General features: G+C 38.3%; 1 protein-coding gene across 2 annotated transcripts in view; it reads left to right on the top strand.

The window, feature by feature from the left end:
• The window catches only part of AMPH (amphiphysin), a 127283-nt gene that overhangs the window by 74139 nt on the left and 39786 nt on the right, over window positions 1–13358 (top strand). For both annotated transcript variants that reach the window (XM_066557725.1, XM_066557718.1), the window contains exons 4-8: window positions 4391–4485; window positions 9317–9412; window positions 10737–10844; window positions 11231–11316; window positions 12927–13002. In XM_066557725.1, the coding sequence (XP_066413822.1) occupies window positions 4391–4485; window positions 9317–9412; window positions 10737–10844; window positions 11231–11316; window positions 12927–13002 (461 nt within the window). The remainder of the gene's footprint in view (window positions 1–4390; window positions 4486–9316; window positions 9413–10736; window positions 10845–11230; window positions 11317–12926; window positions 13003–13358) is intronic.

The raw sequence follows: 13358 nt of genomic DNA, 5'->3' as shown, positions 1-13358 counted from the left end.
AATATTCTTGGATGTATGAGAGAAGCAGTTCATTTTAAAGGGTTTTGGGATTTTAACTTCTGTAATAAGTTTCATTTTGCTGCATGACATCTGAGTGACTTGATATTGTAAGTACAAATCCAGGCATGATTTCATACAATCATAGAACGGTTTGGGTTGGAAGGGACCTTATAGATTATCTAGTTGAAATCCCCCTGCCATAGTCAGGGATGCCACTCACTAGACCAGGTTACTCAGAGCCCCATCCAACCTGACTTTGAACACTTCCAAGGATGGGGCTTCCACTTCTTTGGGCTACCTGTTCCAGTGTTTCACTACCCTCTGAGTATAGAATTTCCTCCTAACATCTAATCTAAATCTCCCTCTTCTAGTTTCAAACCATTCATTCCCCTTTGTCCTACCACTGTCTACCTGTGTAAAAAGTTGCTCTCCCTTTTTCTCAATAAGCTCCCATTAAGTACTGTCAAGCCAAAGGGAGGTCTCCTCAGAGCCTTATCTCCAGGCTGAACAATCCCAGCTGTCTCAGTCTGTCTTTATAGGAGAGGTTCTCCATTTCTCTGGACGTCTTTCTCTGGCCTTCTCTGGACCTGCTCTAACAGGTCCACATCTTTCTTGTGCTGTGTACTCCAGATGTAGACACAATACTACAGGTGGGGATTTAAGCAAGGAAGAGTAAATTAAGCCTTATTATGACCCTCTGTCCCCTTCATTTTAATATACTTCACAATTTGAGGTTTGAGTTGAGTATCACACATTCTTAAAAGAATTTTTGCTGTATTCAGACTCCTTCTCTTGATCACTGACAGTCTTAGCTGGACCTTGATCTTTCTTGTTGGTTATTCAAGGACTCAGAGGAACCCTGCCATAAAGCTGTTGAACTTGTGAATGGCTTTTATGTGCCATTTTTTTTCACCTGCGTGATAGTTTAATGTCTGCTGTGTATCAGTGGTGTTTGTACTGATGAGACTGTGCTATCCCCCATAGCTTTAGTCATCTCATGCCTCAGTCTTTTGTGTCTTCCAGTCTCCTTGGCAATGTGTATCTGGGTTTTATACTTCATGATTTATTTTTTAAGCTTTTGAGAGCTGTGAAGGACTTGAATGGTTTTATGGGCCAATTGTTATAGAAACCTTAAATCAGTCACCCATTTTCTACCCCAAGCTCTTTGCAAGTACCAGTGCAGATGGGGAAGAATAAACCTGGATCTTCATGCAGGTGGCAAGGTGACAGAGGTAACAAGTAGTCCTGCATGAGGAAAAGAAAGCACCATACACTTCAGGTGGCTTAATGTAGTGATAAAGGTGTACAGGAAGGGGAGGGGAGATTTTTCAGGTCTGTAGGCAGTTCTGTTGCCTAGTTGTCTGTCTGTGGCTGACAGAACTGCACATATCCTTCAGGCACAGAAATCTTAAAATCAGCAATGTAATTTCTTAAAAGCCATATAACTATTCATCATCTTTTTGCAAAATTTATTAATGAATAATGAAATTATTGACTTGTTCCACTGGAAACTCTAATGGATTACTAGCAATAACAAATACAACCCTTATGGCAGGGAAGGTCATTTCCCTGAAGAACCACATAAGTAATATTAAGAGCCAGATCAAGATGTCTCACCCCATCAGAAAAATGGAAATTTCTCCATCATTCAGGCTAGATTATCCTGCAGGGGAGTGAGGAGACCCCACAGTATATGAGTTTTAGAGCCAACATGCTGTTCCTGGTCTGTCTCATTCTCCATGGGAGCTTGAGTACATTGGAACTGTGATGGTAAAGAGTCACCTACTCTCCCCCTTCTCTGATATGCTTAATGGGAATGTCTCTGCACTGCCACCCCCAGGATCCCTATCACAAGGAGGCCTGTAGAATTTTTTGGAGGCTCCAGGGACAGAGACTCTTTCCCATAGAAATAGGGATCATTTAATCTGAGAAGCTCAATCTTCAGTAACTGGATTATTAAGTAACATTTTTCCTAAGTGATTCAAATATTTTGGCACTTTTAGCTATTAAATAAAGGACCCAATTACCAAGAAGTACTACTGAATGAAAAAATTGATACTAAATATAAATTTCTAACTGTTTGTCAGCAGTAAAAATTCTTTTCACATTTCTTAGTACTTTATATTTTTTAGTACTTTAATGACTTGCTTTTAACAATTTCTCTCTCTCAGTAGTAACAGTTAAAAACAGTCAAGAGAGAGCGCCTGCAGTCTATGACTAAGACACTAATCCTTTTAAATTTCATGCTGAATAACACAAAAGGTATCAGTGTGTAAGGAATAACTCTATGTGAAAACCTGCCAAACAAAAAATCATTGGACACTGTAAGTTTATATCCAGAGGTATGAAAAAGAATGGGAATTCACTGGATTGGTATTTACCTTTTCCCTCATTTGGTGTATTGCAGTAAACCTGGTATAGATACAGTCAGAGGGAGTAGGATGGATGATATTAGTCTGGAAATTTCAGATTGAAGCTCCTGACTGAAAAAGCCAAATACTTTACTACCCACTTGCCTGACACTGCAGCTGGATTTGACTGATGTTTTTTACAGGAATGTGGTGGAATGAAGGATTATCCAATTCTCAGAACAGAAAAAAAGTGTAAAAGTTGGTGCAGTTTTGATATAACTCAAGCATGGCACATTAAGTGTGTTTTACTTATTCTCTTCAGCAGATATATGCCTGAGTCCTGTAGTACTTAAGAAAGAAAGTCCAGGAAAAAGTGTCAACATGGTCTGTGACTGAGCTGAGTGCAAGCTGCAGGAGGGATTATCTAGCAGTTATGCTAGCCTGCCTGCCACAGGAACCTCTGCCACAGGTTTACCACTCAGAGTGCTTAAGGGCAGAAGTTCAGGTATCAGAAAGGATCAAGTGTGAGCAGGGATGAACAAACCCTCCTGGTTTGTATGTTCACCCTGATTGGAGAGAAGCAACCTTCTTAAGCAAAGAGATACTCTATTGGTTTTGCCTTATCTCTTGAGTTTATTAATTTGCAGCGACATTAAAGATTTTAAATGAGTCCTGCCTGAAAATATACGTGAAGATCATCTGTATTTTATTGTAATTTGGTAACTTCTAAGGCAAAAAAAAAAACCAAAAAAAAGGTCCTTTTTATTCAGGAGAACACTTTCTTAGCTGGAGATACATCATCCTAAAAATTAACCATGAAGGAGAAAAGGAAGAAATACATCTTAATTCTGTGCTATCCTAAGAGTCTAAGATCAGCTCTGTCATTAAAAACCACCCCCAAGACAATTTCTGAAGAGATCAGATATTCTGTTTTGGCTCAGTACCTTTTGATTTAAGGGTGAAAGCTTGTACCTCTAAACACCAGTATTTCCTTTGTACCTGTTCTCCCCCATGCCATTCTCTCTTTTGTACTCAAGGACTGAGAACAAGCATGTACTTTCAGCTTTTTTAGTATCTGTTTTCTATCCTGTTCATTCCATAGCCTACGATTTTCTTTTAAGTGTGCATCCCTGTATTTATTTACTCTAGTATTAACAGCATGTGTTTTGGGAGTGCATGATGGAATAGCAACTGACTAGATCAAGTCTGGTCTTCTACACACTCAAGTTTCAAATTAGTTTTCCTTTTCTATTTGTGAATGTTTCTTTGTGCAGAAAATAAAAATATTTATGTTATTCCTAAATTCATTCACTGAGCAGTTAAATCTGAATACAATACTTAGAGATATTTTCAAGGTAGCAAACAGATTTTGACTAGAAAAAAAGTGTTTTTTAAGGAAAAAAAGTTAATGTTACGTAGGAAATTCAAGTATTGAGATTTTCCAAGGAAGTTGAAATAAAAGTTGTCATTTTAAAATTTTAAAATTACTTATTCTGAACTCTTAAAATGTTAGATAAGTTTGGTTTCACTGGATTCAGAAGTATATTAAGAATCTAATGCAATCATGCTGTATCAAAATTCAAACTCCAATGCCTTCACTAAGGGTGTTTATTTATTCATTGGAGTCAAACTGATCTCACTGAAAATAGATTTAGGCCCGTTCTCATAATGTCATTGAAGATATTTTACGTTTAAAGCAGAGTGATAAGCATCAATACTCCCTGTTTGTGTTCCACCTGTCAAAGCAAGAGCTCCAATAGTGACTGATCAGTTTGGCTTCACACAATCCTCTGCAGGCACCACCCTGTTGCAAACATAAATACGCACTGGGCTCCACAAACTTCTAAACCTACTGGGTGACCATACAAGACTCTTCATAAAACCACGTCCATTACAGTGCTCTCCCCAAGTTCAGGTATCTCTTTTCTAAATTTGCCAGAGGGAATAGCATAGTGGGTACATGTAGCTGAAAATAAAGATATTTAGCAACTACTTCTTGTAGTTTGCACTTACATATTCCTCTTTTTGCCTAACTGCAGGAATGCAAGATGCCTCAAAGAAGCTTACAGAGTCTCTCCATGAAGTGTATGAGCCAGACTGGTATGGACGTGAAGATGTGAAAATGATTGGAGAGGTAAGATGTATGGAAAGAGGGAAAAATATTTTGTATGCAAATGGATTAATCTGAGCTGTTGAGGAGAAGTGTGCATCCAAAATTTACCTTAATTCTTCATGTCATGTTAAATCCTGTTTTCTCAGCATATAAATTATGGATCTTGTGAGATGCAGCACTTGCAGTGTCTGTTGTATGAACTAGCTGATAAAAGCTCTCACTGAGATAACTCTGTGAGCAGAATTGGTCCTGACAGCATTTGACTGACAAGTTTTTACAAAGGTATCTTACATGTAATTTTATAGTCAGGATTCTCAGCTCAAAATAATGTAATAAAAAATTATCAAAGCTGCTTATCCTTTTGTGCTGTGTAACAACTGTTGAGCCAGTGGTACAAAACAGGATATCTTATGAGACATTCACCTCTCTCTGAGAAGAATATGGAATTTAAAGGCAAATTAGAGTTCAGGACATTATTTATTTTTACTTTTTACCTTCTTCCAGTGATTAGAGAGGAATAGGCTTTTCTAGACAACACAGCAGGAATTTACCTTGAGATGCTCTGAATTGCCTGCTTAAAGAGCCTCAGTTCTGTAGGAAGTCTGTCAGCAAATGTGATGTTGGTGACAAGAAAGTGCAAATGGTTGTCAATAAAGCTTTTCATCACCTGGCATTCAGTTTGCAAAGCCTCCTTGATAATATAGTTAACAGTAAACCGGAATACAGAGCAGTGTACAGATTGCTTTTTTTCTCTATGGATGTGTTCTCCTATATTTCCCTGCTGCAAAGGGTTTTAATTTTAAAAGTACCCAACCTCCAAACTGCCTAATTTAAGATACATACTTTTTTGTTTGATTGATTTAGGGTTTTTATATTGTTTTATGGGCAATATTATAAAATCTCATTTTTTTTTTGGATACAGAATCACAAAGGTAGATTTATACATCAATTAGAGTGGCAAAAGCTCAGTTAGAACTTAACCTGACCACTTCTGTAAAGGATAATAAAAAGTGGTTTGATATATATATATAAATATAAATATATTACTATCAAAAGAAGGACCAAGAAAAACTTCCATTCTTTATTGGACATGGTGGGGAACATAGTTACCAAAGATGAGGAAAAGGCTGAGGTACTTAACAAGTTCTTTGCCTCAATTGCCAACAATAAGACAGGTCATTCTCAGGAGAGATGGCCTCTAAAGCTAGTAGATTGGGCCAGGGAGCAGAATAGATCCCCTGTAAGATCCTAACTGACCGAAGCAGTTAGTGACCTGCTGAGCCACTTTGATGTTCACGAGCCTGTGGGACCAGATGGGATCCATCCTGAGTGATGAGGGAGCTGGCGAAGAGCTCACTAAGCTGCTTTTCATCATTTATCATCAGTCTTGGTTATTTGGGAGGTCCTAGATGACTGGAAGCTGGCCAATGTAATAGCCATCCATAAGGACTGAAAGGAGGATCCAGGAAACAACAGATCTCTCAACCTGACATCGATGCCTGGCACAGTTATGGAACAGATCATCTTGAGTGTGATTACACAGGACCTACAGGCATGGCCTGAGGATCAGACCCAGCCAGATGTGTCACTCTTGCACCGAGAATGACACAGGAACAGGCAAGAGGCAGTATTGTAGAAAGAGTAAAAGAAGGTTTTATTCAAGAGAACTGTGTGGTTTATATAGTTATACAATACATTCTATTTGATTGGCTAGTTAACAAAAACACTTTTCTTATACACTGTCCTTGAGAAGAACAGAAAGACTAAGTAGAAAAACACCACTTGCAGGTTGTTTATACTAACAAGTTATCACATCCTTACAACTTCTTGAAAATTCTCACAAGCTGCTGTGAGAAACGCTTGCCGTTTCTCTCTCTCTGTCCCATGGCATCCACACAGATGAATTTAGGAGAGGCAGTTCCTGCCTAACCAACCTGATCTCCTTTTATGACCAGGTAACCCACCTGGTGGATGTGGGGAAGGCTGTCGATGTTGTCTACCTGGACTGAGCAAAGCCTTTGACACTCTCTCCTATGGAATAATCCTGGAAAAGCGGGCAGCCCATGTCTTGGACAGATGCACTCTTCACTGGGTTAAGAACTGGCTGAATAGCCAGGCCCAGAGAGTGGTGATGAATGGTGCTGTCTCCAGCTGGTGGCCCGTCACTAGCGGTGTCCCCCAGGGATCTGTGTATGGGCCCAGTCCTGTTTAAGATCTTTACTGATGATCTGGATGAAGGGATTGAGTCTACCATTAGCAGATTTGCAGATGACACCAAATTGGATGCCAGTGTCAATATGCTGGAGGGTAGGACAGCTCTGCAGGAGCAATCTGGGTGGGCTGGATCAATGGTCTGAATCCAACGATACGAGGTTAAACCAGACCAAGTGTCAGATCCTGCACTTTGACAACAACAACTCCCTGCAGCACTGCAGGCTGAGGACAGAGAGAGAGACTGGACAGAGGCCAGTCAGAAAGGGACATTGGGGGTACTGATTGGCAGCAGACTGAACATGAGCCAGCAGTGTGCCCACATGGCCAAGAAGGCCAATGGGATCCTGCCCAGTACCAATAATAGTGTGGCCAGCAAAACCAGGGAAGTGATTCCCTGTACTCAGCACTGGTGAGGCCACAACTTGAGTATTGTGTCCAGGTCTGGGCCCTTCAATTTAGAAAGGATGTTGAGATGCTGGAGCATGTCCAGAGAAGGGCAACAAGGCTGGTAAAGGGTCTGGAACAAAAGTCCTATGAGGAGCAGCTGAGGGAGCTTGGGTTGTTTAGCCAGGAGGAAAGGAGGCTCGGGAGATCTCTACAACTGCCTGAAAGGAGGTTGTAGCCAAGTGCCGGGGTCAGTCTTTTCTCCTAGGAAACCAGCAACAGGACAAGAGGACACAGCCTTAAACTATGTCAGGGAAAGTTTAGGCTGGACATTAAGAAGAATTTTTGCACATAAGGAGTGATTTGGCATTGGAATCACCTGCCCGGGGAGGTGGTGGCACCATCTCTGGAGGTGTTTAAGAAAAGACTGGATGTGGCACTTAGTGCCATGTTGTAATTGATTAGGTGGTGTTTGGTCATAGGTTAGACTTGATAATCTCAAAGATCTTTTCCAACCTAGTTGATTCTGTGATTCTGTGAGATCAGCCTAAGGTAAAAAATAATTATGTATCTGTTCAGTTTAGGTTATAAATGATAATTCCAAAAGGGATCCCCTTAAAAGACCTTATTCTGTATGGTAGGAAAGATGATGGCCTAAAGAATCCTTCAGCAATGTTGTTTGAGTCCATTAGCTTTCGGAATCTCCATTATTTTAATTTGTTCAAAATACGTTTCAGCAAGATACAAAAATAGGCAGTTGCTTGCTACAATCTAATGCTGTGATGCTTTGTAGACCACTGTGATTAAATGCTGTGTTAATAAATTAGGGTTTTTTTTAAACATGTTTAATAGATTCTAGTAATTCATTAGGGACTCTGTTAGAGTAGGAAATGAATGAACCGAAAGCTGGCATCACACAGCATTAATAATATGCCACATAGTAGATTATGATAAAACAAACACTTGGGAATAGTTTTCCATTACACAGGACGGCCACATGTTTCATGAGGTCAGTGGTCAGAGACAGGGACAACACACACTTCAATGTCCATGTGGCAATAGAGAGAGTTTATTATATGAACCCCTCTTTATAAAGGGGATTTGAAAAACCCTGGTCTGATCTTTGATACCGCCCAGCTCCCAGATCAGGGAGATGTCTACAGTTTAGGATGGAATGTAATTGGTTGAGGTTCCTATCTGTCAACCCAGGGGCTGGTTTACGGAACCGGCTGGGGTTCTTATTTGTAGCCAAATTAATTGCCCAGTACAAGCCAGCTTGTACTGTGACATAATGTGACCGTTTTGCAGATTTGTCAGTGAGGATAACAGCCCTGCAGAGCAGTGCTTACACCCATTAACCTTCTTCCCATCAAAGGGGAGGATGTTAAGTGATTTTTGAAATGTGCAAAGAAGGGGGAATCAGGATGTTTAACATGTGCTTGTGATTTGTTCAGTGGAGAATCCAGGACCTCAAGCACTATGTCTATGTAGCAGGATTTGCTTCTAATAAGGAATCTTACTCACTGAGTCCTTGTCACATGAGCTGCATTAATATGTTCATGAAAATCAGAAAACTACAGGGGGTTTCTCCTGGTGACTAGCCCAGAGCTCCAAAGGGGACTGGGGAAAAGTACTGTACCTTCAAGGCAGAGGAGGGTGGCAGAGGTACAGATTTTGTTTATTTTGCCAGCTGATGTTGAGATGTTTCCTATCTGTAATTCCGGTTCTCCAGCAGCACAAGGTAGAGTAGTTGTCTGCATCAGCCATTCCATCAAATGTACCTTAATGGCACAAAAAGAATGAGATGGAAAGACCTTTCCCTTTATTTTCTCTTCTATTTTTTTGTTGTACTTCCTTTCTCTGTAAGCAAGGTTCATCATCAGGGAACATACTTAGACATAAAAGCTACACCAGGTACAGATTCTGTGTTACTGATCCTCAGGGACCTGAAACCCTGAGCAGCACCTTGAATCCATAACACCCTTATTTTCACATAGCACTTAGTATTTGAAATAATGAAAACACAAACTAATTATTAAGTTTAATCTTAATTAATCTTAATTTGTTGTAAATTGAACTTGCAATATCAAGGTATTCCTTTTCATTCACCTTATGTTTATGCTCTGATTTATTTCCATAAAGAACATTTTAAAACTTCAGAAAGATTAATCTTTGCCAATTACATTTGTATTTCTCCTATGTTTAGAGTGGCATTAAACTACTAAGTACATTTTTCTCCTTTCTACCTTTTCAGAAATGTGATGAACTTTGGGAAGACTTCCATCAAAAACTGGTGGATGGGTCATTGTTAACACTGGATACATATCTAGGACAATTTCCTGATATCAAAGTAGAGTAATGATTTTCTAAAAAGGACAAGTTTTAAAGTTCTGTTAAGTTGCAAAATAAATTGAAAATGAGATTACAAGAAAAAAAAATGAAAAAGCGTGGGAGGTGAAAGCCATGCTCTCCTGTAATGTAAGAGATATTGTTCTGTAAGTAAATTCCTGACATTAGGCAGGACTGATTTTCCAAGTGAATGAAAATATTTTTCATGCAGTAGTACATGGAAGTAAATTAGCCTTTGTAGAGGCAACTTCTATGCTTTTTTCTGCTCCTGTTTCTTTGGTATGAGAGAATTTTAACCAATTTCAATAGGGACACATTAAGCTCTTCAGCTGTTAAAATGCCAGACAAATTACATGGAAAGCAGGCTTTCTGTTATTGGCTAGATGGATGCACCCGTGAGTATCTTTCTTTTATCTAAGCCATGGTTCCTGTCTTTTAATTAGTTATAAAAAGATTTTGTAATACACATCACGAGAGAATGTTATACAGATTCTAGCCTCTGCCACATGCCCATCTAGTGTACAGTCCAGAGAAATGATGGATAAATGAAATGTGTGAGGATAAAGAAGCACTATAGGTGCTTTTATATTTTTATAAAATACTTTTATATTTCAATATGACTCTATGGGCATAACTGGATTTTTTTCTGTGAGGGTTTATAACTGAACAGGTAACACACAGTCATCCCCTTTGTAATTTACATCAAGGACTAAAGGAAAAATAATCTAAGAATACGAAAGAATACCAACATTAGTGATATACAGTTCTAAAATCACTTTTAAATCAATTTGTGATTATGCCCTCTCAGCATGTGGATTACATAGCTTTGTAAAGTCTATATCAAAGTATATTTATATCTATATCTGTATCTATATCTTGAACTCCAGTATTTTAGATATGTGTCAGAACAACTATACAGAGAAGTATATATTAGCATTTTTGCAACTCTAGAAAAAATGCATTAATTGCTGAATTTTCACACCATCTATAAGGGGAAAAGATAGTGTTACCATGAGTTTAACAGGTTCACTGATTCTAGAGAATGTGAAAAGTCTTATGTAACACTGATACCTCAATTCTAAGGCCTGTAAGACCTATACCCATGAAAACCCTTCCCAAACTATTTGTAAATTGATTCCTTATTTAAAATAATGTGATTCATCATTTTTACCATTTCCATATTCTTTCTTCATGATGTAATAATTCAGATATTAACAACAGAGAAGGGAGAATAAAAATATGTCAAAAACTAAATTAACAACATAAGTAAAATGGCTTTTTGAAAACTGCTCCTCATATTTACTTTCATTTCTACCCCTGTACAGACTCGCATTGCAAAACGAAGCAGAAAGCTAGTGGATTACGACAGTGCGAGGCATCATCTAGAAGCCCTGCAGAGCTCAAAAAGAAAAGATGAGGGCAGAATCACCAAGGTAGAACAACCAGAAACATGCTGGCAGAAGACTTGGGGAGATTGGGTGGTATTTTTTTCTGTCCAGAGACAGAGCACAAAATTTCTCTTCCTTTTACTCCCTTAGAAATAATGATATCTCTAAGCAAAAATGTGTATTGAGTACTTTGGTTCATGTGATAGTCAGGCTCACCTCTTTCATTAAGGAGTCCTGTTTTGGACCTAACTTCCTCTCTTGATGAGACTGAGGGGACAGCAAATCCTGTATTGGCCTTGATGGTGTAAGAATGGGTAACATCTTTTGTTAATAAAAATTATAAAAGACTCCCCAAGAAAACAACACAAAAATAATTTTAGTTTTGTTATGTCATAGTGATTTTAGAAGTCATCTGTTTCATTTTGGTTTAGGCTGAAGAAGAATTTCAAAAAGCACAGAAAGTGTTTGAAGAGTTTAACACTGACTTGCAAGAAGAGTTGCCATCTCTGTGGTCACGGTAAGCCTAGAGAGATGCTGTATGCAAGGCTTCAAATGGGGAGTAAGGAAAGGGAATCAGGGGATTTTAATGAGCTGACAGAAAATGGATTGCTGGATTAATAACAGAAAAAATGTATGAAAGTGCTCCAAAAATATATGTAATGTAAGTGTATTTATGTTTATTTTTTTCAATGTATGTTGGCACTTAAGATTCATTAGCATGTCTTCATTCTGAGATGCAAAAAGATTTCCATTTAGTGAGTAAATAATTATGCTAGAGCACAGAGTAGTCTGTGGTGATTTGGGTCTACTTATAGGTCATTTTTTATTATAACTACACCAGAAGACATATTTTATAGTTCTGCACTGATGTTAAATATTTGTGATGTTAAAGGATTTGATGGCATAGGTCATTCAGTCAAGATGTTTAATCATGAACTGTGTTTATACAGAAAATGCAGACAATATGAATGGGAGAACAAAAGCAGTAGAAAAATAAGCATCTCATTAGTGTGTTATGTTCTTTTAACAGTTGACAATCTGAAGTGAAAATGGAAGTATCCTTTGTCTTCTCAGTCTTCTAAATTAAATCCTGTTAATTTCAGACCAACAGAGGATTTCCCTGCTGTGTTTCTGCCTATTTCAGTGTAAACCTTCTTAGCATTTAGGGATATTTGTTTTATGGGCCTACTAAAAGTAAAACTGCATATGAATGACTTAGAGTGAGGGCCCTTTTACTTCAGTAAATTTTGTGTAAAGAATCAGTAGCTAGTCTCCGGGAAAGGTAGAATTTAATTTGAGCAATATGCTTAATTAGTAAGCAATTGCTTTCAGAGTCCTTTATTTTAGTTATTAAAATTCTTCAGGAAGAAAATTATCTATTGAGTTGACATTTTTTCAGGCTTATACTTATTCCAAAGACAATTTTTGTTAATCAAAGTTGGGAGAAATTATAAATGGAAGTTTTAAATAGGAAAAAGAGTAAAACAAAACATAAGAAAACAGCTTCTACTTTTGAAATGGAGAAGTATGTAATAATTCACCCCAAGTAAGCAGATTCTTGACGACATGCACAGAAATGTCTAGTCTATATTAAATTCTCTTTTTTTATATACCTGTGCATGTGTTTCAGAGCTGAGCTTGGGACACCCACATCTGGGCTGTACTGGGCTGTACTGAGCTGACCCAAGATGCAACTGCATCACCTTGATGCTGTGATAAGATTTGGGCACAGGGGCTCACAGTGCTGGAATGGTACCTTTCTGCTTTCAAGAAATGGTTGTGTGCTGTCTGGTGGGAGATGGAAGCCCAGAGCATCTTGCCTTCACTGCACTTGTGCTGTAGTTGAGACCATGCTTTTCCACTCTTCTTTAACAAAAGCTGAAGACATCTGATGTGAAGTAGTCTCAGCTTGGTTGACTGGATGGTGTGGAATACATATCTTAGCACTAATGGAAATAATCATGAACAAATTAGTCTGAAATTTTGACATTTCATCATTTTTTTTTGCTGAGGGTAATACTCAAGAATGTTGTTTGTAGTCCAGAAAACAGTTAATTAATCTGCCTTTGTGCCCCTCCCACACATTCCTTTTATTCTCTTTTTCCTTTTTTGTGCCATCCTCCGTAGACGAATTGGCTTCTATGTGAACACCTTCAAAAATGTATCCAGCCTTGAAGCCAAGTTTCACAAGGAAATAGCTTTAGTGAGTAAAACTGACTGTCTCATGTATAATGGATTATGATATGCATGACAGCTAAAAAATACCTTATAGTAAAAATCTAGCAGAGGCACACAGGAGAATTTGCCATAGATCCAGATTTGTGCTATAATCATAATATTCATTTCTACTTGCCCTATTTGTTCTCTCCTTAAGGAAGGAGCAGCCCCTACAATTTTGGACTGCGGTGCATTATCAGTTGTAGCACTAAATTCACTTTCTATTTTGATAATTTACTGTTGCCTTCAGTATTTTTGCTGTGTCCAATTGCTAAGAACCTCTTTGCTTTAATCAGCAGGAAAAAAACCATGTCAAATATTCCCTTCAAGTCTGCTATATGC

This window comes from Molothrus aeneus, chromosome 1 (genome assembly GCF_037042795.1).
Source record: "Molothrus aeneus isolate 106 chromosome 1, BPBGC_Maene_1.0, whole genome shotgun sequence".
Lineage (NCBI taxonomy): Eukaryota > Metazoa > Chordata > Aves > Passeriformes > Icteridae > Molothrus > Molothrus aeneus.
The sequence above is the reverse complement of the archived record's forward strand: the minus strand, read 5'-3'. Positions and strand labels throughout refer to the sequence as shown.